This window comes from Saccostrea echinata, unplaced genomic scaffold (assembly GCF_033153115.1).
Source record: "Saccostrea echinata isolate AGI-Se365-2 ecotype Australia unplaced genomic scaffold, CSIRO_AGI_Sech_v1 ptg000034l, whole genome shotgun sequence".
In the NCBI taxonomy this organism is placed as follows: domain Eukaryota; kingdom Metazoa; phylum Mollusca; class Bivalvia; order Ostreida; family Ostreidae; genus Saccostrea; species Saccostrea echinata.
Genome location: NW_026889783.1, coordinates 1,788,041 through 1,808,564, shown reverse-complemented (window position 1 = coordinate 1,808,564; position 20,524 = coordinate 1,788,041). Strand labels below are relative to the sequence as shown.

The window sequence follows — 20,524 nt, the reverse complement described above, 5'->3', positions numbered from 1 at the left end:
TCAAAGGGTACTACACTGTGCTAGGCTAGAGGAAATTCGACCTCGTCATCTTAAAAACAGGCATTTAAAAATGACCAAGAATATTTCTTTCGCTCAGATCTTGAGATTGATGAACCTATTGCATTGTAGAAATCAAGCTGCAATTGTTGTGCATGGCAGTCTTGCACGCTGTTATTGAACGGCCGGGGTGGGGGGTGTTTTAACAGTCATGAGTTACTTTCTAAAGTTAAAAGATAATTATTTAACACTTTTATCAAATCTCCTATGTTTTTAAATTGAGTTTAACCTTACTGTATTCATTTTTGAAAATCATTAGATAAAAAATTCAAATATTTGTAGATTACTGCTTGTTGCGTTTCAGTATATTATATATTGACAAAATAAATTTGAGATTTACTATTTTCTGACAACTTTTGTTAAATGATAAAATGAAAACCTCTGTAGTTCATGAGTTCCCTGATCTTTAATTTAGAACATGAGCTATCCATATGGAGGAGGTGGATATGGATATCCTGGGGGACAGCCAGGATACCCACAGCAAGGAGGATATCCCCAGCAAGGGGGCTACCCACAGGGAAATGTAAGTTATAATAAGATCTTATACAAAAAAAGGTACAATTCTTTCATAGTACAACTTTATATAATAGTTTGGAAAACAATGGGAGAAAGTCACATAGTATTTTTCATTCAAATGTTTTTAGCTCTACTGGTCAGAGACCAGAAAAGCTTATACGTTAGTAAGGTATCTGTCATCCATCCATCTCCCAGTGTCTGTCCATAAACAATTCTTCAAAAATTACTCTTAAAGTTTGGGTCTGAATTAAGACTTTGTATTGTGGCATAGGTGCTATTGTTACATCAATATGTCTAAATGAGTTTTTCTGAGTGAAAGTCCGTAAGCATATCATCCAAGTTAATTTCTTTGATTCCCCTGTCCCTGTATCTGAAAATAGTTTATGAAGACTGAAATTGAAATTTTATTATACATTTTATAGCAAAATAAATCCTTAAACCAGGATAGATCCACTATATGTTTTTATTAAGTAATCAGGAATGTTGAAGTTCTCTGATTGGTCAAGACAATCTTTTCTGTGATGTACCTTTCAATGAGTTCACCCCAATATGAAGTAAGTTGACTAGGGAAAAAAGCCTGCACCTGTTCATTCATTAAAACTGAACATTTTTAATCTTTAATGATAAATACATGGAACACTTTTTAGAGACATAGTTAAGATTTGTCTGCAGTGACCAGGATATGAGCTGTTAATGACAGATAAGGATAGGTCACCATTTGACAAGGGTAAACAAGACTATATAAACAAATTGTACACAAAAAGTAGACAAGGAGATCCTGAATAGACAGGAAAGAACAGAGAGATTAGGATAGTCAGCTTGTCTTATTGTTAAAGATTTGTGAGCATGTGTAATAATACTCAGTGTTATGATGATGTAAACTTCCTGTCCTATCATCATGTCTAATGTCTTTATTCATCTGGATAATAAAAAGAGAAAATTATGACACTGGTAGCAGCTTCCGAGTATATAAACAATAATTCCTAAATCCTTAAGAATAAATGTGTGCATTTTTAAAATATTATATTTGAATGTAAAAGCAACATAGTATCTGAATTTGTTTCATTTTGATATGCCATAATATTCATATAGACATTCTTGACTTTTTGTATTGACTTCTTTGTATATAGAGGTAGTATACCTTTCAGCTCTTGTTTGTATAACAGCCATCAATTGTACATCAATCAGGCATGCATGTATAACTGTCATATTACACACAAATACAGGTATAAAATATGTATCACATGTAATAGCTATTATATTACTGTATTTGACCCAATAAACTTAATTCCTTCCATATGATTAACTGCCCCTCCCACAATTTGAAAAAGGTTTGAAAAAGGAACTAAAAATATATTTTAAAAAAATCACTTTAAATAGATCTTTAAATTTGTTTAATTTTCCAGAGGGCAATTTTGTAGATCTAGGAAAACAAAGTTTTGAATGTATAATTACTACATATTCAAATTTCCACCTGCTTATTGAGATGCAGTATAGTTTTAAACAGTAGATCTATTACCCCCCCCCCCCCCCCCCCCAAGTATAATGCAATGCACTTTAGGTGCTAAATGGGACAAATACAGTATGCTTGTGTATCATGTAACAGGTGGCCATGCCAACACCCGAGTCAGCTAATGCAGCAGCCTATGGCTCGTCTCCTGGGGGATATTCCACTAATCCCAGTGGTCCTGGACAAATAGGATTCGGGGTAATTTCCAAATATATTTATATTCTTGCTGCATATTCATGTATTCAAAAATTGTCATGTTTGCAACAATTAACATTATTCTTTGATTATCAACATTAAACATGCATGTCTTTCATCCTTGATTTTTGCAATTCACTCAGGTGATATTCATTAGAAATTCAATCTTTAGGTTGCTTACTGTGTATGTCAAGAGGGCATGTACAATTCTTGAACAAGGCCATTAAAAAAGGGCCAAGGGCACAAAAAGCCATGTCACTGTAATGCAGGAATGGAAATTTAGTAGAATATATTTTATGGACTTACAGCAAGACTCAGGTATAAAGATGTGGAGTTAAAAATGGAATATTTTATCATATTAGGACATGCCATCATCTCAAGGATTTGGTGGTGGCCCTGGATATGGAGCACCTCAGCCAGGATTTGGTGGTGCCCCGCAGCCTGGAGGATATCCACAACAGCCCGGGGGATACCCTCAACAGCCAGGATTTGGTGGGGCCCCACCTCAGCAGTCATATGGAGGCCCCTCTCCTCCCTCCCAGCAGAATATGTATGGTGGTCCAGGATTTGGTGGCCCACAGCAGCCACCTGTTAGTGGTGCACCAGGATACCCTCAGCAGGGAGGATATGGAGCACCTGCCCCACAACAGCCAGGGTATGGGCCACCACAGAGTCAACCACAAAGCTATGTAAGCACAGGGATCATCTCACAATTTAGAAGTTATAATCTGTGAATACTGAAATAAATTTTAGTGAGAGAATGCATGTATCAACAAATCTTACAAGACGAATGATGTTTTTCAAAAAGTTAACAATTGAATTTCAATGCAACTTTAAAATGAATACATATATAAACTATACACTGTAACAATAACTATTTTATTTCAAAACAGTCAAACACACCCTCCTATGGGGGAACTCCAGGGATGGGTCAGCCCCAGGGTCAAAATTATGGAGCCCCAACACAGCCATCTGGACAGAGCTACTCTAATCCTTCAGCTCCAGCTTATGGTCAAGGTCAGCCCTCACAGGCTCCGAGTGCTGCTAATGCCTATAAGGCCAAAGTAAGTCTTAGGTGTAAAGGTTTATGAAATATAGAATATTTACTAGAATGAATCTGCCATTTAAGAAACTTCAAATACGACAGGCTAAGCTGTAAGTAGTAAGGAGCAGAGCCTTATAAGTCACTGTGTTGTACATATATGTTTATTTTACTGTTCAGGAAGAGCCAACCCTCAGACCAGCTAGGAACTTTAATGCTGAAAATGATGCTAATATTCTTAGGAAAGCAATGAAGGGCTTTGGTAAGGAATGTTGTTGTCATGTTTTAAAACTCTTGCTGTAAACATTACCAAAGGATTGTGCATATTTACAAATTTCAGGTGTTTTAAAATGATGGTTTATATTTTCCTTTTTGCAGGAACTGATGAGAAAGCTATCATAGATGTTCTTGCTTACCGTGCATGTGACCAAAGACAACAAATCAAAACTATGTATAAAACCATGTTTGGAAAGGTACTCACAACTTAGTTCTAAGTAGACACATGAGAGACACCAGAACAGAGTTTATATGTTTGCTGAACTAAATTGGTTATTTTTATTGGTTGACAGGATCTAAATTGATAATTTTGATTGGTTGACTGGATCTTATTTGATAATTTTGATTGTTTGATAGGATCTAGTGAAGGACTTGAAGAGTGAGTTAGGAGGGAGGTTTGAAGATGTTATCATAGGTCTGATGATGTCAGCACCAGAATATGATGCTTATGAACTCAAACGAGCAATGAAGGTACAGTAAAATTTCTCTAAACCTGCCAGTTGCCAGACTGATTAAAATGACCAGATTAGAGGGGTGGTTGGTTTACTGAGAATTTATTTTATAGTGATGGATTATCATGATAAATATTTGATGATAAATTTTGCATACCAGCAATAGTTATGTAGAATTTTAGCTAATTTAGATATTGTAATAAACAATACACACAAAAATCTACATATCAAAATGTTCAAGCAAAAAATGTTTGTTGATGAGATACATTTTGAAAAAAAAAATACAAGGTGTATTATTGATCCTGCAAGTAGAATAGATGCACAAAGTAGGCACTCTTCACTTTGATCATGGTGATTCAAGATCAGTATCTTGTATGGGGCCATTAGAGTAGGGCCATAATATGGGGTCACAATTTTTCATGGGAATATAAACATGTTTTTAAAAATCTGTTAAAGAACAGTAGGGCTAAAGTTGCTCAGGTAAGCATGGCCCATGGGTCTCTTTTTTTTTATATACAATGTATAAAAGTATATAATTTAATTTTGTTTGTATTCTAGCCTCTGATTGGTTAATATCCAAAAAGGAACACAAATTATTTCTGTATAACCTGGTTTGGTATGGGGACACCCCCCCCTGACAACCAGCTGAATCATCTGTATGCTTACAATCCTCTCATTTCCACTCCTCGGGATTCATGGAAAATTCCAGATTTAATAAATATACCTTTAACTTCAAACAATAATTCGATCTTACCACATGTAAACAAGCTGCTAGGCCTATGTATCAGTTTTTACCTCCCCTCGCTTCCCATCACTTCCGTTACTTCCGTTACTACAGTTGTATTATTGAGTGGCAAATTTGAACTAATAAAAAGCAACAAAATTTTACACCCATATTTATTTAATGATTTTAAAATTAAATTATAAGGAATGACTCTAATTCTTGACCAAATTATTCGAGTATAACCTGGTTTGGGTCAGTTTACGCTGTTTTATAATCCGCTTCGCGGATTATAAAGCGTAAACTGACCCAAACCAGGTTATACTCGAATAATTTGGCCAAGAATTAGAGTCATTCCTAAAATACATTGTATGCTGACCACTTTGTGGCTGGACATAATACCCAGTAATCATCTAAAGAGATACAAAACCCGAATTAATGTGATTAATGCATGAACCTTTATATCACAATTTTCAAAGTTTGTGTCTCTTAGCAGGTCACATTGTAAAAATTTCATAGTAGTAGAATAATGCATATGTACTTTTGGCCCATGGGCTTCTCATGTTATTGAGATAGAGAATTTATGTTTGACATGTTTTTGTGACAGGGTCTTGGCACAGATGAGGATGCAATGATAGAAATACTGTGTAGCCGTTCCAATACACAGATAAAGGATATCAATGAAATCTACAAACGAAGTAATTACGCTATCTATAATTAAAATAGCAGAGCTATTGTTTTAAATGAAATAAGATCATGTTTGGCGACTCAATTTTAATGCAATAGGAATATATTAAAATGAAATTTCTAAAAGTTTGTGTGCTGTTAAATAATTTATGAGGAATTCTATTTAATTTCAGTGTATGGTAGAACTTTGGAACAGGATATAATTAGCGATACGTCCGGGCATTTCAAACGACTTATGGTGTCACTAGCAAATGTGAGTAAATGAAGTGATCATTAAATGCATTGTGCTAACCCATGTCTATAATTTTCATAATCTGCATCAGTAATTATTGGCAATATTAAATCTGGTCATATACATGTATAAAAAAAAAAAAACATCAATATATAGATTAATATAAAAAAAAATATAGTAATAGCACTGTTTGCAAGTATATTATGTAATACATTTGTAGAAGCTGGCAAGTCAGTCATGACAGTTATTGATTATGATCTACCACAGCTGTCGTATATAATATTACTGTCTGTTAACAATTTGATTTATAAGTTATAAATAATTCAGCTCATTCACTCAATATAAAGCTGATCAATTATATAAAAAAAACCCAGGAGGGCTTCTGTATCCAATGAATGGAAGCTGCTAGGAATTTTTGTACTAGTTTACAAGAGTGTTGTTTATTTTGAGATTATTCACATGGGAAATCAGTGAAATGTACAAATAATCTATGTAACTTAAACATGAGACAATGATTAGTTCTTAGTATGGGGTAGTAAAATCGAGAACACCTTTAGTTATGACAAAGCAAAGGGCTAGAATATATGTAGTTTATTTTCTTTCAATCTATTAGTTAAGGACATAGGGTATCAAAAAAAAATGTTATAGAAATTTATTAAACAGTTTTTACAGGCTTTATTATTGCTAAAACACATATCAAACCAGCCATATTTTTTCATTCTTCCCTAATCTGTAATTTTTTGTCTACATTGAAATTCATTGCAAATACATGAAACAGTAAAATCACCCAAATGAATTATAAATTTACTCTAATTTTACCATGTATCAAGTTAATTTGAATCTAAAAACAATGAAATACTGAAAGCTTTTATAAAAACCCCACTTTCTCAAGATTTTGTGTATCCTATGACCTTAAATGACTTCTGATTAAGTTTACTACATGTATTTTAAGCTTGTGCAATTTGCATATTATATGAATGAGAAAAATATATTTTCCATTTACAGAGTTTGTTAAGAAAAGTTTAAAAATCAGGAATCACCATTCTCCAAAAGCATAAGTGATATAATTATAAGTAATTATATTATAAGTAACGCACAATTAATTCAGAAATAAAAATTGCTGATATTTTAACACTCCATTAGTTAATTTAACATCAATCTACTATGACTTCACACAGCAAGTTTTTTTTGAACATCTCTTAATGGGATTGTGTGTTTGAAGATAGTTTCCAAAATTAATAATAATATTGCGGCATGAGAATATGTCATGCAGGCTAGAACTCGACCTTGCATGTAGTGATTGGTCTGAACCAAATTTATATGTTTGCCATATTATAAAGCAGCAAAAAGCTAATGATCTGGTTTTGTGTTGTAGGGAGGACGTATGGAAAATCAATCTGCGGACATGAGAAAGGCTCAAGAGGATGCCCAGGTCAGTCACAGAGTCACAGGTTACAGAGTGGTGACTGGTCCTAAAATAATATTTTTAAAAAAGTCCCCTCCCCCTTCAAAAAAAAAAGAATCTGTAAAAATACAAATTTCCAAATAAAAGTTTAACTGCTTGTAGAATAGAAGCCCAGGTATAAATGCAGAACACAATTAAAATGAAAGTATCCTTAGCCAAATAGAAAAAACAAAATGATATCAAGTTATATAATGTAAAAGTTCCATTTTAAAAATAAAACAACCCTTGTATAAAGTCTTCTGTCACATTTCAGAGACTTTACTCTGCTGGGGAGAAGAGACTTGGAACAGATGAGTCCACATTTAATTCACTGTTAGCCTCGCAGAGTTACGAACAATTAAGGGCTGTGTTTGATGCGTATCATAAGATTTCTGGGAAGGACATAGAACAGGCCATTAAGAGTGAAATGTCAGGAAACCTGGAGATAGGGATGGTAGCTATTGGTAGGTATAGAATTTTGTATAAAAAATTGACACTCTGGTGGCCATTAGTCATTTTAGTCCTTACAGTGTGTAATGGCTATTAAAAGGTTCAGTACTGTATATAAATGCTTATAGTCTGTAGTGGCTTTTGATCCTTAACAATCAAAAAAAAATCTGAGAAATTTTTTGACGAGCAAAAAATAGGGGGAAAGGGGAGTTGGGCTGTTTATGGCCACTACTTAAGGCAATTGACAGGTATGGTAGAGTTTAAAACTTTGACATTATATGGCTGTCATTCATATAAGGTGTACATGCATATATAACTTAGTGTATTAGTAGGCATCTTTTCTGTCTGTCACACACTATCAATGAATTTAATTTTATTATCATAGATCCCAAACAAGATAAAATCTATTTTAAATGATTAAGAATTGTTCTTTGAAACAGTGAATTTTGATTCTTTGTGTATCAAGATGCTGTAGCCCATTTCAGTTGATCAACTGATTAATTTATCTTTTTAGTTCACATGAGCTACTGGAGCTAGGGTGAGACTAAAAAGAGAATTCAAAAATTTATGCAAGAGTATATAGAAAATAAAAAAAAAAAATCTTTTTCAAGAGTAGCAGGGCCACACCAAATCCTACTGATATGTCCACATTAACAAGTTATGTGAACTCAAGTTTATTCAACTTTACTGGATGCAGGGGTGAGGGTGGGTCATAAATGAGGGATCAAATTTTACATAATTTATGTACATGTATTTAAGGAAAAAATCTTCAGAATAGCAAGGCCACATTATTCATATTGATATTCAGCTACTGCATGTACTAGTAGTGTAGATTCATGTTTGGTAGAGTTCCAGACACCAATTTTAAACTATACTTATTTTTTTCCAGTTAGAATTGTAAAGAACAGACCAGGATATTTTGCCAGGAAACTTTATCATTCTATGAAGGTAAATCTTAAGTTTTTGGCTGCTTTTCTTACTGTTTAAACTAAAAAATGATGCAATCCTTTACTCTTATGTCTTTTACATTGACAAATCCATGATACAAACTGCAAAGTGCTGAAATGACTTATAATAAGATTCTTAGCATAAAATACTTATAACTAAAAAACAACTTTGTAAGTCACTGGATTTCAACAGAAAGGGGCTCTCTCAAAATACAATGAATTATTTGAATGTGTCTAGTTCAGTAAAAATGTATCATACCTACTGCAAACCAGAAAACAATTATAATTGTATACAAAATCCAAAAAAAAAAAATGTGTATGTATTGATCAGAGCCTTAGTTTTTTTGTGCATAATGTCTAATGTGAAAATATCATATAGGAAATTTGAACAGGGGATCAGAATTATGTAGGCTGTTTTTAAGATGTTAGAACTCACATTAGAATATGGACTGGTGTTCATTCTTTTTTGGAATGGGATAAACAAATAGCGATCTAATTAGAATCAATATATTCTGCATTTTATAGGTAATGGGATCAGTATCCTAACTCCTGTGTTATAATCAAAGAATGGGATCAGATTCCTAATTTCTGTGTATTATCAGAATCCCGACTCTTGTGTATTATTTAGGGAATTGGATCAGAATCACAACTTCTGTAAATAAATTATGTTGGGAATTGGACAAGAATCATAGCTCTTGTGTATTATGTGGGAAATAGGATCAGAATCAAAATTGTTGTGTATTATTTTGGGAATGGGATCAGAGTCCTAACTCCTGTGTATTATATGTAGGGAATGTGAACAAAATCATACCTCCTGTGTATTTTGTGGAGAATGGAATCAGAATCATAACTCCTATTATGTAGGGAATAGGATTTGAATCATAACTCCTGTGTACTATGTGAAAATGGATCAGAATCATAACTCCTTGGTACTATGTGGGGAATGGGACCAGAATCATAACTCCTGTGTATTATGTGAAAATGGATCAGAATCATAACTCCTGTGTACTATGTGGGGAATGGGACCAGAATCATAACTCCTGTGTATTATGTGGGGAATGGGATCAGAATCTTAACTCCTGTGTACTATGTGGGGAATGGGACCAGAATCATAACTCCTGTGTATTATGTGGGGAATGGTATCAGAATCATAACTTATGTGTCTTATGTGGAAATCGATCAGAATCATAACTCCTACTATGTAGGTAATGGGATCAGAATCACAACTTCTGTGTTTTATTTGGGGAATTGGGTCAGAATCATAACTCCTGTGATTTAAGTCTTTTTAATGATTCTGGGGCACATACTCTCACTAAAATCATTATTTTTGTTTATTTTGAGGGAAATTGGAACAAATGATAGAGAGCTCACTACAGTTAGAAGAAATGCAGTCAGAGTTATGATTTCTGTATATAACAGAATTTGATCAGTTTGTAGAAATATCGTCATTATTGTTTTTTTTTTTTTTTTTTGGTACGAAATGGGGTCATTGATTTCCATGTATTATTTAGGGAAGGGAGTGATCAGATAATTGAACTCTTAATAAAATCATTATTTCTATGTATTTTATGGAAATAGGACCAGATGATATAATTTCTCAGAAGGGGAAACTGTCAATATGACAACAAACCAGGTGTTCTTTTGTGACTCACATGAAATACAAAAACTTTCTATTCTGAAAACTGTATGAGATGACATCCCAACAAAAATCAATGTATGCTGTACTGTATTAGCATATTTTGCATAAAAAATGACTAAGTTCAACAAATGGTATTTTCCCCATATATGATCAAAATTCAAAATCCAAGTACGTTGCACATCTCTGATATGTGTACAATTGATCTGCGAAATAAAAAAGTTCCCGTCTTGAAAACTAAAGGAGGGGTTATCAGAAAAAATGATGCACTCTGTGGAATATTTTGCAAAAAATTTTAACAGCTGGTATTTTCTCATAAATGATCAAAAACAAATCCAAGCAATATGCACATCTCTGATATATTATGTACAATATTATGTATAATAGATGCAAAATTAAAAAGTTCCTATCTTGGAAACTGTAGGAGGGGTAATCTGGACAAATGATTTACCCTTTTGGCAGCCGCCCACCCACCTACCCACCTGCTTACCATTTTCACTATTTCAGTAACCTGTTTTTTTTCTACAGAAAACCTGGTTAATGATTTGTGTATAATGTTCAGATGATAGAAGTCCTACTAGAGTAAGAACTCTGTTTATTTTGTAGGGAATGGGAACAGATGACAAAACTCTCATTAGAATTGTCATAACTAGGGCAGAGGTGGACATGGTTCAAATTAAGCAGGAATTCCAAAAACAATTTGGAAAAACTTTAGATGGCTTTATAAGGGTAAGTTCATGAACATGTAGGTTTCTTAAATGTAACAATTACTGTGCCTTCATGTATGGTTAAATGAGAAAGATGTGCACAGAAAAGTGATTGTATTCTTACACTGGCTAGTCATTGTCATTCACTAGGTTTTATTTTTCAATAATATAAAGGTACACATGAAATTCTTCCCATTGTTTATGTGATGCTATATTCCACAAACAGAACTGCACCCTGTCTGATTATTATATTAGCTTACTCACTGATTTCTTTAGAACAATTTGACCAGGAAGTTGAATTGTTTAGAAGCACCTTTATCTTTCAATTTCATATTCCTATGTGGAATTTTAAATTCAGTAGCATATAGGGGTATGAGTGGACACTAAAAATTAAAATTGATTCTTACATTTGAAACATTTCCCTTTGTTGATGCATAATATTACTTTTAACAAGAGGCACAAGGGCCACAATGCTCACATGAGTCACTTTGGCCTGCTGTCCTTCAGAAAATTTATGTATAGATTCTTTCCCTCCATTTTTCCATGAACAAATATGATCCATATTGTGGCCCCATTGTAATGCAAAAGAGTCATTACTTCCACACATGATGGGAAATCTGAATATCAATATGACTTGTATAATACCTGAAAAAGAGAATTTTGCTTTATTGTGACATGATGGGAAAAGAAAATTGTCTTCTTTCTCTCAGGTGTTCTTATAATAGTTAACATATTCAGAACACAAGATGTTTTCTGCGACAGTGATCTGCCTTTTCTTGGTGTCACATTTTTGTTACTTCCATGCTTTTGCCTTAGGATTTTTTTTTGAAACAATGACTTTACAATAATCATGTTTGAGTATAAATTGTAGGATTCATAAGAGATATAAAATCAATTTAATAGCATGAAAGGAGACAGAAATATATGTAGAGACAAAGTGAAGTAGCATTTTAAGTTGAAAAAAACAAAGACTTGTATTTTGTACCCAAAAAGGCCATCAGTGGGTACACTGTTAACTGAGTGCCGTACCTTTCTTTTTTCTTATGTATAATCGGGGATTTTTGTATAAAACAATTGTCTTGGGGTTTTCCCATATTTTCCCTTTGGTATGCATATATAAATAAGTCTAATAAATAAAATTTTGGAAAAAGAGTCCCAAGATTTTTTGCCTGGTGTGTGTGTGTGTGGGGGGGGGGGGGGGGGGTATGTCTTCTCTACAAATACTTGTGTCCTAGTGTCCATAATTAAACATACTTGGATCAGCAGGGAATGTTTGCATATGATTTAGTGTTACTTTTTTACACTTGAATTTTTTTTTTAATTTCCTATATTTTTTCCATTTGAAATTTGAATACTTATTTTAGCCTCACTCTAGCACCAAGGGCTATGATATTTAAACAAACAGGAATCTGTGCTACTTTAGGATTCTTGTATATCAGTATGAGTAAATTTTGTACTACTATCTTTGAGAAAAGAATTTTAAAGATTTTTTCCTGTATACTTTATGTGAGTATATGATTCTTCTTGTGGCCCCACCTAAACCCTGGGGCCATAGTTTGAAAAAACTTGAATCTGCACTATTTTGGGATGTTTGTATAATAATGTGCTTTATATTGAAGTAATACTTTTCTTGAAAAATATTCCCATGTAAAATTTTGATCCTTTACCACATGGTCTCACGCTATCCCTATAGTGTCCATGATTTAAACAACCTTAAAGAATCCCTTAACTCAAGGATGCTTAAAGTGGCAAGTTTGGTTGAAACAAAGCCTTTTGGTCAGGTGAGCTAAAAATTAAAAAAAAAACTAGCTACTAGATAAAGAAGTGTAAATGTGATCCAAAAAAAAAAAAATCAAAAAAGAAAAACAAAATACACCTGTATTTTTTTTCTTTTTCTTTTTTGCTGAATGCTCCCATTCTATCCAGAGATTTTCTGTCAAGGTTGTGTCATGTTGCTTTTTTATAACAGGCAGTTTATCAAACAGATTGTGCAATTCAAATTTCTGAAAATAGTTTTTTTTTGTTATTATTTTCTTTGTATAATCAGAACTTGAGCTGACATAATTTTCCCCCCGATATAAAGTCTTTACAGTGTATTATATCCAATAGGGTCAAGGTTAAGGTTATAGAAATGCAGACAGCTTGTTTTCATTATGACAAAATGTTATCTTACTTGAAATTTCTGGAGAGCCCTTGTTGGGGTATACATTATACAATTATACAGAGCCTTTAGAAATATGATGTTTACAAAGACTTAAAGATCATCTTCTGGTTGACTGGGGGCATAGATTGTGATTCATCAACTAAAGTGATAATTAGATCATGAATGCTCCATATGGTTGGTCAAAAACCAAGGGGTTGTGCAATGAATTAACTAAAAGAATTCTACTCTTAATATGGTTTGTACCTGATTTGAATATATTAGGTACTTGACAGTAGATAATTCTATGAATTCATTCTGGTAAGCCATATGGAACGCCATAGCTGCCTTATGTGGTTATTTCATGAGAAGATGGTGCTTTTTTATATTATGCTGTGGTTATTTCATGTGAAGGTGGTGCTTTATTATGTTATGCTGTGGTTATTTCATGTGAAGATGGTGCTTTATTATGTTATGCTGTGGTTATTTCATGTGAAGGTGGTGCTTTATTATGTTATGCTGTGGTTATTTCATGTGAAGATGGTGCTTTATTATGTTTTGCTGTGGTTATTTCATGTGAAGGTGGTTTTTCGTGTGAAGGTGGTTTTTCATGTGAAGGTGGTCTTTCGTGTGAAGGTGGTTTTTCATGTGAAGGTGGTTTTTTGTGTGAAGGTGGTTTTTCATGTGAAGGTGGTTTTTTATGTGAAGGTGGTTTTTTTATGTTATGCTGTGGTGATTTCATGTGAAGGTGGTTTGGAAGTTATATAATATATATGATAGTATTTAGGTGCATGATTATTATATTCGGAACCCCTTTGACTTCATCTCTCATATTTGAAGAACTACAATCATGGCAACTTTGTCAGCAAATTTGCAACAGATTCTTCAAAATTTAAACTTACACCATGCAGTTCCAAATTTTGAGAGGAAGAAAATTAGTATAGATATTGTTTGTAGATTATCGGCTTTTCAATTAGAAAGTCTGGGCATTTCTAACAGGGCAGACATGATGAAATTACGAACTGAATGCATAAAATATGGAACAGTTATGCCCCCGAAAGTGTATACAAATTGTGGTGCACCAAAATTCGAAATTCCCAAATCATTTCTTCAAAATGCCCTAGAGAATGACTTAACTATTTCAGATATTTCCAAGTTACTGTCAGTGTCTAAAAGAACTGTTTTTAGAAGAATGTCAGAGTTTGGTTTGAGCAAAATGACTTTCTCAGAAATTGATGACTCTGAATTAGACCTTAAACTAGGAGAAATTGTGAAAGAGTTTCCTTCGTGTGGGGAAACTATGTTGCGGCAAATGCTTATATTAAAAGGAATAAGAATACAAAGATGGAGGCTTAGAGATAGTCTTCATAGGATGGATGATCAAGGCGTGCAAGATAGACGCACTGGAAGACTTCATAGACGGGTGTACGATGTGCCTGGTCCAAATTACTTGTGGCATATCGACACAAATCATAAGCTTGTCCGCTGGAGATTTGTTATAGTTGGGGGTATTGATGGTTTTAGCCGCTTAGTAACATTTTTAAAATGCACTGACAATAATACGTCAAAGACAATATTAGATTGCTTTTTGTCTGGAGTTGAAAAATATGGGATACCAAATAAAGTCAGATCAGACAAAGGGCTTGAAAATGTTTCTGTGGCTGACTTTATGTTGAATCACAAAGGAGAAAACAGTATAATTACAGGGAAGAGCACTCATAATCAGAGGATTGAGAGATTATGGAGAGATGTATTTGAAGGCGTACTTAGTTACTTCTATAATCTGTTCTATTTCATGGCAGATCAAGGTTTTCTTGATCCTTTAAACTTGATCCACACAATTTCTTTACATTATGTTTTCTTGCCTGAAATAAATAGAAAACTGCAATTCTGGAGAGAAGCGTGGGCTCGACATAAGTTACGAACTGTGAAATCCTCTCCAATGAGTTTGTGGACAAGTGGTCAACTTCAAAACCCCACTGGAATTTTAGAAGAACCAAATATGGAGGACTTTGGAACTGAAGGGTACATTGATGAAAACAGCAATGAAGAAGAAAGTAGGAGGCCAATCTTCCAGCCCCTAGCTCACAGGATAAGTGATCAGTGCTGCGCAGACTGGAATTGTCAATGGAGCCACCAAGGCATACGATTAACTTTGGAATAGATTATTATCTTAAATGTTTGGAAATCATTGGGAGAAACACCCAGACAGATTAAATGATACAAGCAATTGCACCATATCTAAATCAATTTCAAATGTTTGTTGAAATGATCAAAACAATTAATAGGAGAGTTTTGGTCTAGGTTGAACTTCTTGTCATTCTATATAAATGGTTGCATATTAATTCATTACAGTTTAGAGAAAAAAATATTTTACCTTCATTTACTAGTACATCATTTTTTTCATACATTTCTATTACCTACTTTGATCACTTTATTACCCTGGTCAAGATATGAGCAAATATAAAACTTCTTGTATTAATCATAAGAAATTCACTTTTCTTCTGTGAATCTCAATTTTTCTAATCTCCAAGAACTTCTTATCTCCCTTTAGAAAAAAAAAAAGTTTAAATAACCACTCATTTTTACAATTAATTTTCACTAGAAGAAAATGATAAACAGACTGATGCAAATCAAAAGGATCATAAAATCTCAAACTAAGAAAGTAGTTGAATTTTTATTGAATGTGAAAGTTTTTTACCTTTAACAATAAAACAAAATTACCATAACAAATTACATGTCATAACATACATGTAAATTTCACTTCTCTTTGAAGTAATACAGCCTAGAAAATGTGTTCACATTTGAGTATTGGCTAAAACAAATAAATCAAATTCAAACCCCAAAATGACTAGAAACAATTGCTTTAAAAAATGCAAAACAAGCGGCTCATGCAGAGGCCACATCACTCACATGAGGAACATTGGTCAACTGACAAGTATAATCCAAGCAGCTTTAAAAAGTGAAATACAAACATATCTGTAAAATTTAGCAGACCATATTTTGTTTAAATTTTTTTTAAAAGTCCACACAGATTTAAAATTAAAATTGAACACATATTTTGAAATAATTTGTGTTTCTAATACTTATACCACCACCCCTCTCCTACCCCATGGGATCATGATTTGGATGAGAACTTGAATCAACATTAACTGAGGATGCTTCCACATAAGTTTAAACTTTACTTGCCAAATGGTTTTAGATAAAAAAAAAAATAATAAAAATAAACTTAAATCTCCTTGGCATAAGAGGGTTTTGTGCCACATTTGGTTGAAATGGTTCTGGGGAAGAAGTAAAAAAGGTTAAAAGTTTACAGGCAGACAGACCAATGGCAGACAAAATGTGATGCTCAATGGTGCTAAAAACTAAATATGCAACATCCTTGCAAAAATACATACCGATCTGTTCAACAACTCAGTTCCAAAAAAAATACCAGATGTTTGCAAATTATTAATGAATCACAATACACATTATTCAAAACCCCGCAATAAAGAGATCTAATGACAAAATTCACATTTTCATAAAATCTTGACCTTACATGTATTTCATATTTTAAGAGAAAGTTATTCTATCAAAGTGTTAACCCGGTTGGTTCTGCTGTGTAATGCGCTTAATGACTTAAACGTTACATTAGTCCAAAATATGCATTTGAAAATGCATAATCATAATATGAGAACAAATTCTCTTCTGGTGGGAGTGGAATTTCAGCAGATGGCCTGGGTATATTCAGGGTGTTGGTACAAGTGCTTGCAGTTGGAATGAAAGATGTGCTAGGTGTGCTTTCAACAAATTCAATGAATGGATGCAGGACAAATCCAAGAACAGGTTCTTCATTTGCTCCAGTAGCAAACTGCAAAATATCCCTGAGACTAACAGTTCCCCTTCTACCACCTACAAAACAGTTTCCAAAGAAAATGAATAAAAATATTTCTGTATAAAACATTCAAAAATACAGTTTGTGAGGAAGCATTATGGTATAAATACTTTTGTTGCTAACTTAGAATTAATACTGTGTTTTTTAAATCTTCAACAATATTCTCAATTTCTCATATTTAGTCCTTTATACACACATTGCACATAGCGTACTACTGTGCATACTGTTTTAAAACCAACTCATTCATTCAGTGTCAGAGTTTCTGTGTCCATAGAAATTGTTGGATATGATATAGAGTCCCTGCTATAGTTAAAATGAGATACATGTACACAAACTCCCACCGAAACTTGAATTTCATTTTGTAAGTACTATCAAAACAAACAAGAGGTCAGTGAGTGAATGTTCACTAGTAATACCCCTGCTCTGTTGTGAATATATCCTCTTGTGTTGACATTGAATTATACAGAAATGAATCTCACCTAATGACTTGCCTAAGTTGGGATTCGAACAAAAATGAATCCCACCATATGGCAAACCAAAACAAAGAGTGTGCTAGAATTTCAATCATCTACGATGAGTAGTTGCCAAGAAAACTGACAAAAATTTGTTAGGGACAGACACACGGACATACAGACAGACACCCAAGGGTAAAACAGTATACCTTCCTCTCGTTCAGAACAGGGTATAAATATTGTAAATATCTTTATAGATATGTAAAACATTTAAACCTAACAAAAAGCAACTTCTGATATTAATTTGTACATAAAATATCTACAAACAAAAAGACAGAGTAAATGACCTGTGTCTAGGATTTGAAGGATGGAAGGAATTAAAAACATACTTGCAACTGCTCTTAAATACTTCAGAAATACTGTATATACTGCACTCTCATATCTTTTGTTGTTTGATCCCTCCTCTGAAAATTTTGGTCGCAAAAGCTGTATCAAAGCTTTGATTGTGAGTGTACAACAGCCTGGACGAAATAGATGCTGGAACATTGGCAAAACACTGCCAACCTACAATATATCATGTGTAAATATACATGTAATTACCAAACATTTTTTTTTGTTTACAAAATTAACGTATAACGTATATGAGATTTAACTGATAGTGTAGTCAGCATATTCCAGTCAATTTGTCATTTTTACCTTGATCAGACCAAGACAATCTAGACCTTTCTTTAAATTGTGAACACATGCTGATTCAAAGTCTTCTGAATTACTGTTTAAAAAAAGCCTGTTTAGAATGTTTTCATCAAGAAATTTTGGCACAGGTCCATTCTGCAGTATACTTAAACCTGGAAATATAAAGAAATTTACATAAATATATAAAACTCATATGCCTGTTTCCCAATCATATTAATCTAATTAATGTTGGTGTTAATCAATGAACAACACTTTAAACAAGCAACATACACTGACTATCAAATACCAAAACTCACTATAGCTAGTATATACATGTATTACTATCAGCACAGAAACTGCCTTTATATGCATTTAAAAAAATAAATGCATTTACAGTTAATCTGTTATACAGGTGTGAATATTTGCTTTAATGGCCATCACATGATTAAAAATACAACAGGTGTAAATTTACTTATATGTTCATTTTATTTAACACCCCCCCCCCACCCCCCACCCCTAGAAAAAAGGAATTTTCACAAGAGCCAAAATACACCAAGATACAAAACTTGGGTATGTCAGAGCAAGGTTTAAATTAATGGACACATTTATGTATGGTAACCAGGCTAAACATGGGCAAATTAGTGCATGGAAAATTTCATTTAAAAAATTGATCAATATCAATAAAAATAACATGTTAAGCAGTTCAATATATCTCATTGAGATAGGGACAAAATTTGTATGAAAGACATTGACTTTTACCACTGATTAATAGTGAAAAATGACATCTCTAATCATTTTTCTTTCAAATACAGACAAAATTAGAAAGACAGCCAAAATCATTATGTTTCACAGTACGAGGGATAAAAACAGAATGAAATATCTTTACACATTTAATATCAATACCAATACCATTCAGTATTTTCAATTTGTGATCCATTATAAAATGTGTACATCTCAAGTACTAATTTAGGCAATATTACATGTATTTCGATATCACTATTTTTTTTTTTTTTGATAATTCATTTATCATGTTTTATATACCCACCAATGATTTTTCCAATAACAGTATAATCAGCATGCATATAATCCCGCAGTCCTTTGTCAAAATATTTTTCTTTTATTGCTGATAAAATCAGCGAGAAAAACTCTTTTCTCGGGCCTCCTTGATCAATGGCTGTCTGCAAAAAGGGGGAAAACAGATTTTTTTTTTTATTTGTCAACTTTGCTTGAAAGTGTTACAAACTATACATGTCAAAAAAAAATTAAATTACTGTTTTAGACATAAATTAAATTTAACTCAATACCTGGTATTCAAATTATTGGACAGTGCATGTATACATGTAAGAATAGATATTTTGAAATGAAGTTTACAAGTTTATGATAAAAGGACTATATTCTGTAGTGGCCAGTATCTGCCCCCAAAATAAAACTTTGATGGAGAAGTCTTTAATTATGTTCTAAACCAGGTGGATATATGCAGACTTCAAAGCATTAATTATTTTTATCAACTATGACATCATTAGTTAGATATGACGTCAATAAAATGACGTAAATTCCAAATTGCAATGATTTTGAGAGAAAATAGCGTATTTTACGTCGGTATTTTGATTGGAAATTACCATGCGCAGGTCTGCTCAGACTAGATCTTTTGATATAATGTGTAGAATGACAATATCGATGAAATATGTGAATATGGTACCTGAGCAGGCTTGTGCTCTATAAATACTATAGTCAAAATTGAACAAACTCTGTGCATTTTGGCCTCTATTTTAAAAATAACGGAAATCCAGATAGTTTGTGACGTAACAGAGACAAGAAAGGCCAACTAATTTTTCCAATTTCATAATATATTGTCTTAATTTGGATTATTTTATACAATATATGCACTTTTTCTCATTTCAAGAGATTTTCAAAATTTGACTATTATGGGGGCAGGAATACGCCCTTACCGTATATAGTTCTTTGTTTCTCCTTCATCACATTGTGTTGTGTCTGTGATTTCCAATTGTCTGCCACAAACAATAACAGACTGTAAATATCTCAGAATTTCTACAGGGTCCTGGATGTTTTCGGAAATACAAAAATCTATGGCTTTGGCTATGACAAAGTCCATGGGTCCTCCACAAGTATCAGATGTGGTTCCTTCACTATCATTTTCAGCAGTGGTGATATTTTCAATGACTGTCTCTTTTGATTCAGTTTGAACAGCACTCCCATCAACAGATAAATTACCAGAACTGGTATCCTCAGGAATGGTCAAAAGGCCAGGTCTTAATTGTTCAGGACAATCTGTACTCATGTCATTGACAAAATCCTCAACTCGAAGAAAAGTTTTCTGATCTAGCACTTCTTCAAAGTCACATTTTTTATTGGGAAAATCTTGTGTCAGGTGTGGGTCAGGTAATTCATCCTCACTATCACTAATTAGATTTGCCCGGCTTTCACACGTAATGTTCTCTAAGTTCTCGAACACTAAACATTTTCCTGCAGTGATGACAGTTGACTTTTGAGTGT

The 20,524-nt window shown here is 33.3% G+C and overlaps 2 protein-coding genes across 2 annotated transcripts in view; one reads left to right on the top strand and one right to left on the bottom strand.

Annotated features, from left to right (window-relative positions):
- Positions 1 to 472: 472 nt before the first annotated feature.
- The window catches only part of LOC133199681 (annexin A7-like), a 37,003-nt gene continuing 16,951 nt past the window's right edge, over positions 473 to 20,524 (top strand). Inside the window, exons 1-13 of the mRNA XM_061335555.1 lie at positions 473 to 580; positions 2,180 to 2,281; positions 2,641 to 2,967; positions 3,172 to 3,342; positions 3,501 to 3,582; positions 3,699 to 3,793; positions 3,954 to 4,067; positions 5,377 to 5,467; positions 5,630 to 5,709; positions 7,064 to 7,120; positions 7,407 to 7,596; positions 8,472 to 8,530; positions 10,772 to 10,894. Of these exons, the coding sequence (XP_061191539.1) occupies positions 476 to 580; positions 2,180 to 2,281; positions 2,641 to 2,967; positions 3,172 to 3,342; positions 3,501 to 3,582; positions 3,699 to 3,793; positions 3,954 to 4,067; positions 5,377 to 5,467; positions 5,630 to 5,709; positions 7,064 to 7,120; positions 7,407 to 7,596; positions 8,472 to 8,530; positions 10,772 to 10,894 (1,596 nt within the window). The 5' untranslated portion in view covers positions 473 to 475. The remainder of the gene's footprint in view (positions 581 to 2,179; positions 2,282 to 2,640; positions 2,968 to 3,171; positions 3,343 to 3,500; positions 3,583 to 3,698; positions 3,794 to 3,953; positions 4,068 to 5,376; positions 5,468 to 5,629; positions 5,710 to 7,063; positions 7,121 to 7,406; positions 7,597 to 8,471; positions 8,531 to 10,771; positions 10,895 to 20,524) is intronic.
- The window catches only part of LOC133199523 (ubiquitin-conjugating enzyme E2 D2B-like), a 236,971-nt gene continuing 236,142 nt past the window's right edge, over positions 19,696 to 20,524 (bottom strand). The window contains exon 7 of the mRNA XM_061335334.1: positions 19,696 to 19,709. The gene's annotated coding sequence lies outside the window, so the exon portion shown is untranslated. The remainder of the gene's footprint in view (positions 19,710 to 20,524) is intronic.